Below are 15,822 nucleotides of genomic sequence, written 5' to 3' on the forward strand. Positions count from 1 at the left end.
AATGAGAAAGCACAGCAAACGCAAGCGAATGTTAGATAGAGCACGCGGAAACAAAACCAAGACAGAATTCAGCATATTAAAATATAAAATCTACACTTTATTCATAGAAAAATAAGAAGAAAAAATTTCAGAAAAAACGAAAACGGAGAACTTGACTCTACTACTTTCACAAAAAGGGATGGCTCTCGAAATTAGCTTTCAGTAATGTTATAACGCCAATCATTGTATTTGCGGTAGTCTTTGCGGAGATGATACTCAGCTGGCAATTCATTGAGAACTTTAGCTGCTTCGGCCTTGTAGTCACGGAGCTTCACTTCTGGAAATGTGAACATTATTAACACTGAATCAGCAGGATGAAGGATAAGCTAAAGTTAAGAAGGAAAAGGAAGAACAAATATTAATGGATCTAATCATGAACATTTGATACATCAGTCTACTAGTTTTTTGGTGAAATAGATACTGTATACGGATATGTTAGATTAACGGTCAGTGAGTCTCAAAATCAATGAGTCCACATTAGTAGTTTTGGCAAGTTCAAAAAAGGTGATTGACCAGAAAGTGAGATGAACGCGGCACGGAGGTTTTGTTCAAATATGGTAAGTGTGGTTGAAAAATAGATAATTATAGAGTATGTTATTTCCAAGATAAACATTAGAATTTTAAAAAACTTTGTATGTTTTCTAGAATATTGAATAACAAATAAAGCGTTTTATGTTTTATAATAAAACCGGGAAGTTAATAACTATCGTTTTCTACTTTCTTACCTGGAGCTGGAGTGGCCGAATCGTAAACATGAAGTTTGCTGAAGTACCCAAGTTTTGGTCGAGTCAAGTTCAAATTTGCTTCGACGCAGGCATCCAATTCCTTTTGGTCATCATGGCATCTCAAAAGAAAATAATGTTTTTTTTTCGCAGAAACAAGGATGTATATGAGACATCAATATAAGTTGAACGCACTTTAACTACATTCTTGTTTGAAACTGTCAACATCATATGGTCAATGTTTAAAAATAATTCGTACATGTGAAAATTCGTTTTAATTTTAGGAAAAGCTTACTTAGACATGTACAGCTTAGCACTGCCTTGATCAACACATTCGGCAAGTTTCTGTGTTTGTGGAAGACACGAGCGTTTCAACGACTGGAGGAAATTGACTCCGCAAGCAGTGAGAGCTGCTCCTTCTTTTAAAACAGCACGAGGATCTTCAGATTCTTTTCGTCGGAGCATAAATTCCTATTAAAAAAACTAAATAAAATCTAAATAAATTTAACTAACATTAGCTTCCTTTTCGCAGTGTTTAGCCATATACGGAGCGACTGATTTGAGCCATGGTGTCGACAGAACGATTTCCTGCGGAACTGTCAGCTCCTCATCGCTCGGAAGATGTGTGTCCTTAGTCAAACTCATTTGGATAAGTTACCCTGAAATTGAACACTGTTGTTAATTTTATTCAGTACAAGTGATATTTTTCAATAAACGTTCAATATATAGAGCATATAAAGATAATTCATTCACAGTGAAATTGAAAAATCAATAATTGCTCATAAGATTTTTTCCCGTGAGATATACAGTTTTTTGAAGCTAACAATGATAAATAAATTCTTTCAGTTGTTGTGAGAGGCGGCTGTCCTCCCGTAAATCGACACATATAGAAAGACGCATGCCAGCTTGGCTCTCTTCCCTTCGAGACCTGCCCGTCAAACAAGATTTACGGGAGTGTCGATTTACGCAGCGACCTTTGCCCTTGCTGCTGCTAGCTCAACTTTATGAAATCGATCTTTCAAGATTATGAGATTCTAGTCAACCCGTTTTTCAAACAATTCTGTAAGCTGAGCTTCGGGAAGTATTTTTGAGCAATTCTGACTGATAATGGCAGAAGTTGCACCTGCCGGAACAAAATCACCGGCTTTGTCTGTTCCAGTTGTGATATGGGGACCGAAGCCACCAGAAAACAAAATATGTACAATAAGAGTTCTCCCAGATGGATCAACTATCATCACAGGTCATTATCAGTAACATCTCAGTAGTTCAAGTTAAACATTATTTTCAGGCGCTGAAAATGGTCATATTGTTATATGGAAGTTATCAGAAGGGCTCATGCCGAAGCAGCTGATGATAGGACATTCTCAAAAAATCACAGCTATTTCTCAAACTAATAATGCGCCCACAAACACGTTAGTTAATATATTATTTTAAAAAAATCGATAATTCAAAAAAATATTACAGACGTTTTGTTTCTGCATCCGCTGATGGGAGAGTTTGCCTATGGGAGATTCAAGATGGTAGATGTATAGATTCCACAACATCTGTGGCAATTCATAGATATATTTATCCATATGTGAGCGTCAACAAATATCACTGATAGCATTCAACTTTTCCTTACAGACCTACAAGTCTTCTCGTCACACAAGAGCAACTCGTCTTTTGTGTATTGGAGATTATAGTGATATTCAAGTTATGGATCCCCAAGATCTCACAGTTGTATTTTGCATAGCTTCAAGAGTAGAACCCGACTGGATTAGTTGCTTCATAGTTATCAATCATCCCGGTAAAGAAGATCAGCTGATTGGAATGACATTAAGTGGAATGATGAAGGTGCTACTATAGTACCATGCTGAGGAAAAAAATAAACATTTTTACAGGTTTGGACATTGAATGAATTAGAGAAGAAAGATCCATCTTGTTCGTTATACGAAGATGAATCGAAACGTCTTGAAATTCAACACATTCGCAGTGTTTCCTACATATGCTCAACTAGAAGAATGTTGCTTATAGTTGCATCGAGCAACTGGATGATTATCGATATGGATGATCTCTCCACTGTAGTTTTATACAAGAACAAAAACACATCGAAGCGATGTACTGCTGGATATCTCACAGATATGGATAAAGTGACAATTGGTTACACTGATGAGTCTATCAACGTCTTCCAACTTCCCATCACGTAATTTACAGACAATGTATTTAAATAGGGAAAAAAATAATTTTGCAGAAGTCTCCAAAAAGAAGATGGTTCTTCAATCGTTACGAACAATCGGCCAACGACAAACTACTTTGACGAACCTGATCCATTTATAGTGGCTTCTGTAAACGGCGTTCAGGATAACATAAAATCCGTAAGTTTTAAAATTTTATAAACTTCGAAAAACGCTCGGTTATATGTAAAACCCTTCAATTAAAAAATAGAAACCTTTTGAAAGTTTCAGTGTCTAAATGATGTACAATATGCATTCCTTCCGTACGATCTCTCAACAGAACCATCTTCTTCTGGAGCAGCAGAGAAAAAAAGATTTTCGGTTGTTCGTAGTTCAAAAAGAGATGGAAGTGTTCTCGTCTGGAACATGCCACCATTCGATCATCAGTTCATGAAAGCAGTGCCGGCGCTGAGAAACTTGCCGTTTAGTATGTTGAGATAATCTCAAAACTGTTTTTAATTTAATTTCTTTCAGAATTCAACGGTACGTATCGAGAAAGTCTTGCAAGTATTTGGCAAACGATAAACGAATCCGAAGATGGATCAATGCCTGTTTTGGTAAGTTATTCTTCTTAAAAGGAAATTCCCACATGCTATCGTTTAGAATTCTGAAGCTGTTTGCTGTTCTCTTTTCGTCACAAGCCAAGGAAAACTGTTTTTGGGCCGATCGGATGGTATTATTGTCATGACATACGCCTGTGAAACTTTAGCTCGTCAGTGGCTTCGAGTTCCAGCCGAACGAGCAACGTCTAGAACGCTCAACGGTCATGATGCTGCAGTCCGTACAATGTTCTATCCATTCGAACATGACACGAAGTATGACCCACAATATTTTGTGTCAGGATCAGATGATTTTTCCGTGATTGTATGGAATATCAACAGCGGTGTCAAAATTCATAGATTTATTGTTCATGGAGGACCAGTCAAAAGTTTCATGATTCCCCCACCAAACTGCAGTGTGAGTGTTTTGAAATATATACAATAATTAAAATTTCGATTTCTCAAACATAGTTCATTCAATTTTCAGAAGCAAGTAACAAAATGCATTGCCTCAATAGCATCAGATAACTCCGTTGCTCTTCTTAATATCCGTGATAGCAAATGCATGTTACTAGCTTCACGTCATCCATTCCCAATTGTACAGGTTAAATGGAGACCTCTCGATGATTTCATGCTTGTCAAGTTGTCGGACGGTTCTGTTTATGTCTGGCAAATGGAAACGGCCAATCTCGATCGCATCGCTACTGGTCTTTTGGCAGAAGATATAATGGCGGCTTGTGATGAACAAATTGGAATTGAAGAAGGAACGGACGAAACATCAGCACATCACGCTGTTCAATTAATACGCGCGTTGAAGAATAAGAATATGGAGGCCGTAAAACAGAAGGTTGTTGGAACTGCGAGTGGATCAACAACACCTTCGAGTGAGTAAATTATTCGTATGTTGATGACCGAACCTTCATTTTTGTGTTTATTTCAGCTCATAATGATCTTTTATCAAACTGTGGAACTGCAGTGCAACTAGGCTCTCCAATGGCTATCATACCACTTCCAGGATGTGCACAGGGAGCACATCTTGTGCAGTTTGAAATCTCGGCGTTAATTTCTGGAATTCTCCACCTTGATTCATCAGTTGAAGCTCCTGAAGGCAAAACTACTTCTCAAAAGTTGGATGCAGCTGCAGCAATTAACGAAACAAATACTGTGACTGGATTATCACGAAAACTAACATGGCAGTTTGAAGCAAATCTTTATCTAGATGTTGCTCGTCTAATGCTTTCAATGCTCCACGCATGGAGTTTGGATGAGGATATGGATGAAGTGTGTGAGAAAAGACTGTCCTTGCATCGACCAAGACATCAAGTTTACTTTGGTAATGTTTCGAGACAAGGCGAACTATCAGTTTGTCTTCCAACCAGATTCGCAACTGATTTCGAATCGTTCTGCAAAAAGTCGAGGTGGCAGGTAACGGATTTGGAAATAATTCTGGTTAGGAATGTTTTATGTTTCAGGCAAGTCACTCTTTGAATACCAGTCATCTACTTGCTGTTATCGCTACATCAAATACACTAATGGCAATGAAAAACTCTGCACTACAGCTTGCGTGAGTTCAAATGAAATCTTCCAACCAATTCAATCTGTTACAGAAAAATTCGAAAAAGTATTGTTGAGATGAATCCTGCTCAACAAAATCCAGATCGCCAGCAAATCAAACAAGGATGGAGTCTTGTTGCTGCTCTTCATTGTGTGCTTTTACCAGATCATGTTCGTCCACGAAGTAGCTATGCTCCCCCGAGTATTGAAATGCTCGTAAGAAGATGGCAAGATAGCTGTCTAGAGATTCGAGAAGCTGCTCAGGCTCTTTTGATACGAGAGCTCACACGATTAGGGACTGAAGGGCGGTGAGTATTTATAAGCGAAACTTAACCAAATTCAAAAAAGTTTTCAGCCGTCGTCTGATCGAATCCTGGACGCCATTTTTACCCCCACTTCTTGATGACTCTCTTTCAATCTTCGGCTCGAAACTTCAATCATCTGTTCCAACAGTTCAGCCAAGTGCTCCAGCTCCTCCAATTCCTCCAAGAACTAAGAATGAGCCAGTTGATGTCACTCCAGTCCGTGGCTCAGAACCACCAACTGCAGAAGGAGGAGAAGCGGGAATTCAGCAAGTCCGGCGCAATCAGGCGACATCAATCATTCTTCTTGGAGTCATCGGTTCCGAATTTGGTGATGAATTGAATCGAGCAGATTTGACTCGTGCTACCGCAGTTTCACTTCTTGAATTGCTTGTTGCGGCTCCGTCCAACTTGATTCCAGTGCATTCTCCATTGAGAAGAGCAGCCATAGACTTGTTAGGTCGAGGATTTGTTCATTGGGAACCACATTTGGAAATATCCAAAGTTGTTCTAGGGCTCCTTGATCTGGCATCTAACAATGACAAACAAGGGTAGGTTTTTGATATTTTTACAGATGCTTAACGAAGCCCAAAGTGATAATTACAGAACACTCAAACGCATAACAGGTGCTCCGCTCAACGCGATTGAAGATGCCGCTCGAACATCTCGTCAAGCTCTTTCCTTGATTGCTCTTGCTCGTCCTCCTGCCCTAATCACATCATTAAGCATGGAAGTCGCTCGATACAACGCGGCTGCTCAACATCAGACAATTCAACATACAGTAGTCAGTCCACTTCTTAAATCAAGATCGGAAGTGCTGAGAATTGTCGAAGAGCTTTGTGAGAAACGATACAATGATATCATTGCTATGCTACTTCCCGTCGGTGATATTCTAGTTCATTGCTTAGATATCACCATTCTCAAGCACAAGTCGATGGCTGATGTATTCCCACCAATCGTAAAATTCAATATGGTTGCTTATTGTTCATCAAGCAAACGAATAGCATTTGGAGGAAAAAATGGAACATGTGTTGTTCATGAATTGAGAGCTTCAAAGACACATGTGAGTTGAAAAAGCTAAGAATTAAAGGAAACCGTGCTTCTTGCAGTCTCTCCCGTCACATAATGGACCCATAGCTGCTGTTGCATTCAGTGAAGATGGCAAATTCTTAGCAACGTATGGAGCTGAAGACGGAAAGATAAACTTTTTCCAGACAAGCCAATCATTCTTGGTAACTGACCATAGTTTTAAGCGGTTTCTAATAGTTTTTTTGTCTAGGGTATGGGACAAGCCCAGTTGAAGCTGACGAAGAGTCAACCTGCCCCAACCGTTTCCGTACCAACTACTCCAAGTGGAACATCATTCCGTCCTCGCCTCGTATGGATCAATTCAAAATCTCTCACATTAATGCTCCCCGAGGGAAGAGAACAACGCTTTTCACTTTGATTTATGCTCAATTTCACTTGATCCCTCGGATCGATTCCCAAAATACTAGTCATTCACTATTCCTTTTCACTTTTTACCTTCCCAACTTGTCTCGGTTTTCACTAAATCCTGCCATACACATTCCTGTCTTGATAGTCATTTGAACCAATCAAAAATGTATTTATTAAAGTTAATCAAAGTTATAATTATTATTTACAGGCTTTCTTCTTTTTTTCTTTTTCATAATACCGATTGAATGCATAATTCGATGTAATTTATACATAGAAATTTAGATAAAATGATAGTTGAGATGTCGATTAAACCCTTTTTCGTTTTCTATTAAACTCGCCAGCGAGGAGATCCATTCCAGGTGCAACAGCACTGCCAGGAACATGTTCACACTTGAATGTTTTCGGATTTGGACGGAATGGGAAACAACAGCAACGACACACTTTCTCCGTGCGGAATTTTGCATTCTTTCCACGCCCCTTACGAAGTTTTCTGAAGAAATAGAAGATGATATTTTGTTTTTATCTGAAGAAGATGAAAAGATCATACCTATTTTGTGGGAGACAAGTATACCAACTAAGATTATGAACATGCTCTCGGAATGCTGGTTCAATATCTGACAGATCTACTTTTGCAGATGGCCAAAGTTGACACTCTTTTCCATTTGCCTGAAGTTAAAGATATTTTACTAGGTTCGAAATTTCAAGTACCATCAAAGCATCATAATCAACAACACAGGAATCAACTTGAGTTTTTCCCAAATCTCGTTCACTGCATACTCTTTCAGCGACATAAAATGGAAGGAATGGGCGGGTTCCTTCGACTCTGAAATAATTAAATAATAGAAAGATAGGGAGTAGAACAACTGAAAGTTATTCAATTAGAAATTGCCATTTGGCGGAAGGCGAAATACAAATCTTAAATGGCTGTAAATCTTTAAGTGTTTAATATTTTTGGGTCCCATTTTTTCGGCCAATACTGAATGGGTACCGATATTTTTGGGTACCTACTCTTTGGGTACCAAGTGATCATTGGGTACCTGTGTTCTTTGGGTACCGATTTGGGGCACCAACTCTTTGGGTACCAAGTGATCTTTGGGTGCCGCTGATCTTTGGGTTTCAAGTGATCTTTGGGTACCCGTTTCGGCGCTAAAGGTGTTTGGGTGGGCCACTCAAATTTCAAATTTTTGGTTGAAAGTGTGGGAAGGAGAGGCACTTCTTTCGTTACCTAAGCTTTCTCTTAGGCTTAGTTTTCTTAGAAATTCGGAAAAAAAATTGACAAATACTATTAATTTGTCAACTTTTGTCGTTTTTGTCAATTTTTTTCCGAAATTCTAAGAAACCTAAGCCTAAGAGAATGGTGAAAAGTGTTCCCCCGCAAGAATCACACAGATTTCGTAAGCTTTGTTCCTCTTTCAGAACACTGATTCGGAATCCCTCGTAAACATTTTTTTGAGTGGCCAGGAAAACTGAACTGTGTCAAGTTACATGCATTGTTCTTTGAGTATTGAGATTCGAACAAATTAATTTTAAGACGAAGAAAAAAATTCAAAAAGACATAGAAACGAGTACCCAAAGATCACTTGAAACCCAAAGAGTTGGTGCCCCAAATCGGTACCCAAAGAACACTGGAACCCAATGATCACTTGGTACCCAAAGAATAATCATCTCAAAACGGTACCCAAAGATCACTGGAACCCAATGATCACTTGGTACCCAAAGAGTAGGTACCCAAAAATATCGGTACCCATTCAGTATTGGCCTATTTTTTCCGATTGAGAGACAAATTTGTGTTGCAAATTTCACTACAAACTTCAAACTCTTAGATATCGGCGGGAACACTTTGACGTAAAGTTTTTCCAAAAACTTCAATTACTTTAGTTACTCTACCATAAAAACCCGGCGAGGCCACTCCTGCCGATAGAAGAAATCAAAAACTAAAATAAGCAGATTATTTTTTACAAACAGAGTGCTAAATAAAATAGTAAATCAAAAGCCCTAGAAGAAACACGGATTCTGACTCTAACGTAAATCGCCGACACAAAATGACCGTCCGCAAATGCGCTCTATTGAACTCAAAAAATAGGCGCGAGATTTGAATTTTTTGACTATAATTATAGAGATATAAAGTTAAAGTCACCCAAGTTTTGTAACCAGTTAATTTTGGGTCAGAAAACTTGAATTTTTAGGAAAACACAGCGAGAAAATACCAAAACGTTTAGCAGAAACTCTAATAGAGGCTCAAAGTAAAAGTATGTTTTAAAATAGTAAAAATCTGTCCTAAAATCTGTCCTAAGGCCCAAAAAGTAGAAAAAACTTCCTAACTTACTAATAAAACTGAGAATTAATGTTTAAAAAATATCAAAAATTTTCGGTAGCATGGGTTCGAACCCAACACCTACTGACTACCAGCCGCACCCTCATCCACTGAGCCACCGAGGCACTGAAAAATGAGGGTGCGGCAGGTCCCTATGTGTGTGGTATTTTTGATAAATTTAAAAATTCAAAATATGGGTGTGCGGTGGGGCGCATTTGCGTACGGTCATTTTGTGTCGGCGATTTACGTTAGACTCGGATTCTGACATTTCTGAACTTGACTTCCCCTCCTCTTTTTATTGTATTGTCAAAACAAACTTTCTTGACATTCGGTGTTTGCGGACCTAAGTTCCCGCGCTTAAAATAAGCCACGCCCCCTTTCCCTTGTCTCGGCTATATATTCAGAAAAGACCGGGGAGCTCGACTAATATCATAGCCGAGACAATGGAAAGGGGGCGTGGCTTATTTTAAGCGCGGGAACTTAGGTCCGCAAACACCGAATGTCAAGAAAGTTTGTTTCGACAATATTTCTTTTTGTATTCTATTTTTGAATGATTAACCTTCACGTATCGAGCATGCGTAAATAATAACAATAATAATAATATTGAACACTTTTTGCTACCGTCCCGAAGGAAAGTTATTCCGTCAATTTAAGGATTTCTTCCGCCATTTCTTCCGCTCATTTCTGGTTATATTCTGTTTTTCAACCAGCTCTCTTATCATCAGGGTCTTTATCTCAGTTTACATAAAATCAAATGAACTGTTCCTTCCCACTAATTATGATCAACTGAAAATAAATCAACGAAATTGAATAAAACTCACGACAACGGACTCTGATTGCATTTAACGGCTCCTCCGAATCCACATGATTGTTTGTAAGAACAGAGACCACACGGCTTCTTTGATTTAAGAACACTTCCCATATACGAATAGAAACTATTCAGTGATTTCTCGTATCTTTTAATGAAAGAATAGAACCAATGATGTTGACAAATTGAAGAGATTTGTTCCAGATATGGTTTCTGTAATATGAAAAGTGATACTATTCAACAATATAGAAATCAATTAGAATTGAAAAATAAACTGACCCCAGTCTTCTGGTCTGGCCAAACACATGGTCCCCAACTGCTCCAATTACTACATGTTGTTGTTCTAGAAGCGTCCGAATAGACTGCAGCTAACTGAGCGGATACTGTAATCATACCACATTCTTGAAATAATACACAAAATGATACAAACCTAGAACAGGTAACAAGAAGCAGCTGAATAGAAGTCTCATCAAGAAGTCTCATGAACTGAACGACGTGAAAAGAACCGATTAGTCTATGTGTTTGAACGGATCAATGAGAAGGGGGTGGAGAAAGCAATACCATTCCACTTACATGACCGAAGGAGGTCAATCATTATAAAAACGACGCTATGATTGTCGTCGGCCACTTATTGCCTTCAGATCGGATTCGAAGTGAAAAGAAGAGGATTTATAAAAGATTTTAGATTTAACGGCGATCAAGAGAATGAAAATGTGGCCGGATGTGAGAAGTATCTTTCGATTTTCAAGGTTTCGAACTTTCTAACTGGTCTTGTTTTCGGTTTCCATTTGGTCAAGTACAAGAAAGAAAATGAGGAGTTGGGTACTGTACTTTGAACCGACATGTTGGGATTTTGAAAAAGGAATATTCGAGACGTTGAAGAGGGAATTGAGAGATGAAAACACTTCAATAACCATAAGGTCAATTGGTAACTCTTGAAATAAACAAGATGAAAAAAGAAAAGGGACATTCTAAAAAATGATGATGGCACAATCGAATGAATCAAACAGTTTTTTCTGGAAATTCGTTATTTTTCATCTGCAATAATCATATCATCTCGAACACTTTTTCTACTCCGCAAGTATGAAAATCAGAAAATGTGAGAGAAAGTTTATTCATAATCAAAATTTAAACAATCTCGATCACTTTTTGTTCTTTTTCTTCTGAGATCTTTTTGTTTTTTCGGATTGTTCAACATGGAGACTGTCAACCTTCTCAAGAGTATCATCTTCGTCTGATTTCTGTTGATAAAATCCTTGTTTCATCTTCTCTTTTTTGTCTTTCTCAGCCTCTAACATTTTCTTGTTTTTCTTGCTCTCTGTTGGCATCTGAAAAGAAATCATGTGACATAATGATTATAAACATTCTCCAATGTTCTCAAAACACACTTTCGTTCTATTTCAGTATAAAAGCAACTCTCACCTCAAATTTAGGGAATGGTTTGAGTGAAGGATCTTTCTGTGCATCTGCACTTCCACTGCCTCCTCCCTCTTTCTTATCTCCTTCTTTTGATTCTTTTGATTCTCCTTCAGTCTTCACTCCCTCTTCTTCTTTCTTCGGTTCTTCTTTCACCCCACTTTTCTGACTTGCAGCAACATCCGCACTTGGAGGTTTCTGAAATTATTTCTCTCGTTATCTTCTGTATTTCAAAAGAATATTCTACCTGTGGTGGTTCATTGGATCCAGATCCTTTACTTGTTTTATTCGGAGGTGGTTTCTTCTTTCCCTTGCAGAGAATCCATGTGGGGCAAGTGATGATCAAGATCAAAGAAAAGTGCTGAAATTTGTATAATTATCGGATAACCTGAACCTGAATGAGCTACCTGAACGAGAATGAGATAGTCTCCAATCGACATTCTATAACTTTGCCCAATTGCGGTTGAGTCACTTCAATTTCAAATGAGTAATACCAGTGTTTGGCGAAATAAATTATTGTGATTTTTATCAAAAATCAGTCTAAAAAAGTAGAGTTGATCCGGAGGAATGTGGGGTGAGTTTAAAGGAAGTCACGTTAAATTTGATGAGAGCTTTTAGAATTAAATTAGGAAAAAATCGGCACAGTTCAGAAAAAAAGGAATACAATTTGTGTATTTTTGGACCTCGTAATCTAGAATTTCGGAACGCATTTTCACATTCAGATTTTTTCAGTGGCCTCTATTTTTGATCTTTAATCGTCGATTTTCTGTTTATCATGATGTTCCTCCAAACAGCTCACTCTAGCTTCTCTTTCATGTTTTCAGTTTTTTTTTTCCACCATCATTCAATCAATGTAACTCTCATGTTCTCTTCTTTGTCCTTTTCTCTTTTCGTCTTCATTTAATTCTTCCTAGATAACCCAATACTTTCAAAATGCTATCAGTTTGGATGCTCGGCCGGTCAATTACACTGATAAAGGTCTCTTCCAAACTTACATTCGTCGTCTCTCCCAAATCAACTCACTGTCTAACTTACTATCATTATCATTGATAGATGATGATAATGAAAAACCATTTTTCTTTTCATTCTTTTATTTTCTCTCAACAATTTTAGGCCTTCTAACTGGAATGTTCTTTTATTGTTCGAATATTTTTAAATACAAAATTCAACTATTTCAGAATGAAGTTATTCTTCTTTCTCTTCGGGTTATTAGCTGCTGTAGAGCAAGAAAAAGCATGGCGTGAAGATAATGTAAGTGATCATTGAAACCTAAAAATCAATCGATATTTGTGAATTCAGAGAGTGCCAGTTGAGCAGATCATGAATGATCACTCATCTGCAAAATTCAAATATGAATATGTATCAGTTTGTGTAAATGGAACAGACGAAACACTCTTGGATATTGTGTGAGTTTATCAATAAGAGCTGTGACACTAACTTCAAAATTTTGATATTTTCAACGAAAAATATTATTTTCAGTCACGGAAAGGAATGTAAAGACGCCAAATCTCGAGTTGCTCTCGGTAAATACTCCAATCAAGTGAACACAACTGGATGGGGAATTCTCGAGATTGAGACGTTTGCTAGTCATTCTTACGATGTTCAAGCTTACGCAGCAGGAGTTGCTGAAGGAGAACTCACTCGTCTTCAAATCTATTATCACTACCGTAACACCATTGAAACTATGTGCAACAACCACACGTATGCCTGAAATAACAGTCATTCAAATCAATCTTCTTCTATTTCAGTCTCTTCTGCAAGCGACTCTACATTTATCTCCAAGAAAACTTGGATTGGATGAGAAGTCAAGTCATGTCAAATCCACCAACTGATCCATTCTGGCGTCAAGTTAATTTGACTTTCGCTCAACTCACTGGAGTATATGATGCCTATAGTAAGAGAAATCTGACACCTGAAATTGGATTCGATCTCCATCCTATCTAGTGAGTTGACAATAGAAATGAAAAACTCTTGAGTTTATATTTTCAGCATGATGCAACTCGCTGGAGATATGTTTGACCTGAACAAGTTCCTCAACAAGACACCAGATCCAATGGAATATCCAGAAGGAGGCAGATGCTCCGGATTCATTAAACTTGCTCCAGGAAACAAGGTTAGTTTTTCGTGGATTACAGAGATTTCAAAATTGTTTCAGGATTTGTTCATGGCGCACGTTTCCATGTCATCTCTCAGTTGGATGCAAAGAATTCTCAAGATTTACAAATTCGGATATGATGTGAATGAAGTACCCGGACATATTGTCACTTTCTCTGGATATCCAGCAGCTCTAATCTCTTCCGATGACTACACAATCACTTCGGCTGGACTGGTATTCTATTTTGTGAAGAGATTCAAATCAAATGAAAACTATTTCAGACTTCTATTGAGACTACCATTGCAATTTTCAACACTACGCTGTACACTGATAAGTACATGAGTTCCAAAGGGCAGGTTCATTGCTGGGTCAGATCAATGGTGTCCAATTTGTTATCAAGAACTGGAAAGGAATGGGTTGATACGTTTGGAAGATACAACTCAGGAACTTATAACAACCAGTGGACTGTTTTGGATTGGAAACATTTCACTCCAGGACAACCGATTCCAGATAAAGACGTTGTTTGGATTTCAGAACAGACACCGTGAGTTATAGGGATGGTGAGAGCACTCAATCAATTAGACTTTTTCAGAGGATATTATGAGTCTCGTGACATGACGTGGTACTTGAAGAAATATACATATTTCTCCTCCTACAACATTCCTTTCCTTCCAAAAGTCAGCGAGATTTCTGGATTTGACACCAAAGCGAAACAGTTCTCGTGGTTCGAATTGGGAGGATCTCCGCGTGCTAGAATCTTCGACAGAGATCATAACAAGGTCACTGACATTGACTCTTTGACAAAATTGATGAGATACAATGACTTCACTCACGAAGAATTCGCAAGATGTAAATGTACTCCATTGCCATATACTGGAGAAGTGAGTCCAATACATTTAGGACTATTTAAATTTTTTCGTTTTTCAGGGAGGTATTTCTGCTCGTGGAGACCTGAATACTCCCGGAGGAACTTATGAAGTTGAATCAATGGGATTCAGAGATCACGCTGGACTCGATTTCAAGGGAACTAACTATGAAATGTTCAAGAAAATGAGATTCCGTGCATGGGGAGGACCACCATACGATCCACTTCCAGTTTTCGAGTAAGTCAATATTATCAATATTAATGCGTTTTATGGAAACAATCTGATTTCAGCTGGAACCACACAAATATCACAAATGTTCGTCATTTCGGACAGCCAGATGTTTGGAATTTCACCTACGTTGACCTTGAATGGGAGCTTGCTGCAAAGGTTCAACTCACTCCATATCCAACAAACTAGATCATATTTACTCTGATGACACTTTTATCATTTTGATTTCTATTTCAGTTACTTTTCTGATAATAAAATGGTTAATAATTTAGAAGAAAACATCGAATTGGAACCAGAATTCAAATACTGGTAAGGCGAAAACACTTGAATTCGTTCGTGACCTTACAACGATTTAACAGTTAAGTTAAATGAAGCGAATACTGAAAGGAATACGATGCGAAACCGTCTGAGAACTTGAAAAAGATCAGGATACGTTTAGAAATCTTTGTATTCTTTTAGACCCGGAGAAGCTTCTTTTTGCAACAGTTGTCGTTTTAAAATTCTGTTTTAAGGAGTGTTTGAAAAATAGACTATGATTCATAGTCTATGAAGATCAAAAGTTGTTTTCCTGAAACCTGCAAAGCAGATTCAAAGAACTGATTTAGATTTGTTAAGAGAGCTCAGTCATTTCTTTCAGTCCAACATTAATTCCCTTCTCAATTATAGGATTAGTCTATGCGTAACCTCGGATTTTCGTTTCTGATTATTAATAAACTTCTTTCCGACTCGAGACGACTCACCAGTGATCAATGAGTTGACCCGATGAGTGTCTGCTCTGTCATATTCTTTTTTAAACCGTGCCCTCATCAACGTACAGTCATAAAACTCATTAACTGCCCCCTGCTCGCTCTAATGTAATTTCCATCTCAGTATCCATTTCATTTTTCTCGTGATCTAATCCACATGACTCTCTCCTATTTTTGAAATTAGTTTTACCTCCTCATCATTCATCTTTTCGGTATTCGAAATCATCTAAATTACCAGTTTCTCTGGTGTTATTGACAGATGGACCGTCTACAAAGAGGTGACAAATGTTCGTCCTTTGAAGAAGAGTGAAACAACCAGATGTAGACGCCCCCGTGGTTTTTCCATCTACTTTTGTGAATGAGTGGTACGCAAGACAGCTGGAGTACGGAAGGGGCATACTCTTTCGATTCTTTTTCTCTTTCTCTCACTTATTTTGAAGTAATTTAGGCGGGTAGCGTTGAGAAGAGACATTGATTTTTAATTAGAAAATTGTTTTGTTGTTGATTATCTCCATCTGTCTCTTCTCTCTTCATTTAATTAAA

At 38.0% G+C, this 15,822-nt stretch overlaps 4 protein-coding genes across 4 annotated transcripts; 2 read left to right on the plus strand and 2 right to left on the minus strand.

Moving 5' to 3' along the window:
- Window positions 1-191: 191 nt before the first annotated feature.
- On the minus strand, window positions 192-1,406 carry GCK72_009661 (uncharacterized protein; the record flags this gene model as incomplete). Its single annotated transcript, XM_003113251.2, has 4 exons — window positions 192-316; window positions 765-883; window positions 1,057-1,232; window positions 1,275-1,406. 4 exons carry the CDS (start codon window positions 1,404-1,406, stop codon window positions 192-194), a joined length of 552 nt encoding a protein of 183 aa, XP_003113299.1.
- A 462-nt stretch (window positions 1,407-1,868) lies between these two features.
- Window positions 1,869-6,816, plus strand: GCK72_009662 (uncharacterized protein; the record flags this gene model as incomplete). Its single annotated transcript, XM_003112849.2, has 17 exons — window positions 1,869-2,001; window positions 2,050-2,173; window positions 2,226-2,337; window positions 2,385-2,594; window positions 2,642-2,943; window positions 2,992-3,115; window positions 3,206-3,401; window positions 3,449-3,531; window positions 3,578-3,931; window positions 4,001-4,397; window positions 4,454-4,938; window positions 4,986-5,077; window positions 5,121-5,375; window positions 5,423-5,920; window positions 5,976-6,432; window positions 6,479-6,601; window positions 6,649-6,816. The coding sequence occupies 17 exons, from the start codon at window positions 1,869-1,871 to the stop codon at window positions 6,814-6,816; spliced, it is 4,113 nt and encodes a 1,370-aa protein (XP_003112897.2).
- Window positions 6,817-7,112: 296 nt separating this feature from the next.
- Window positions 7,113-11,784, minus strand: GCK72_009663 (uncharacterized protein; the record flags this gene model as incomplete). The annotated part of the gene is made up of 8 exons (XM_053727479.1): window positions 7,113-7,296; window positions 7,354-7,472; window positions 7,515-7,629; window positions 9,942-10,141; window positions 11,140-11,256; window positions 11,351-11,542; window positions 11,592-11,705; window positions 11,752-11,784. The coding sequence occupies 8 exons, from the start codon at window positions 11,782-11,784 to the stop codon at window positions 7,113-7,115; spliced, it is 1,074 nt and encodes a 357-aa protein (XP_053587056.1).
- Window positions 11,785-12,523: 739 nt separating this feature from the next.
- On the plus strand, window positions 12,524-14,722 carry GCK72_009664 (uncharacterized protein; the record flags this gene model as incomplete). The annotated part of the gene is made up of 10 exons (XM_053727480.1): window positions 12,524-12,595; window positions 12,644-12,750; window positions 12,824-13,045; window positions 13,093-13,287; window positions 13,334-13,457; window positions 13,500-13,673; window positions 13,721-13,983; window positions 14,032-14,320; window positions 14,367-14,542; window positions 14,596-14,722. The coding sequence occupies 10 exons, from the start codon at window positions 12,524-12,526 to the stop codon at window positions 14,720-14,722; spliced, it is 1,749 nt and encodes a 582-aa protein (XP_053587057.1).
- Window positions 14,723-15,822: the final 1,100 nt, after the last annotated feature.

The sequence above is a fragment of the Caenorhabditis remanei genome, chromosome III (genome assembly GCF_010183535.1).
Source record: "Caenorhabditis remanei strain PX506 chromosome III, whole genome shotgun sequence".
Lineage (NCBI taxonomy): Eukaryota > Metazoa > Nematoda > Chromadorea > Rhabditida > Rhabditidae > Caenorhabditis > Caenorhabditis remanei.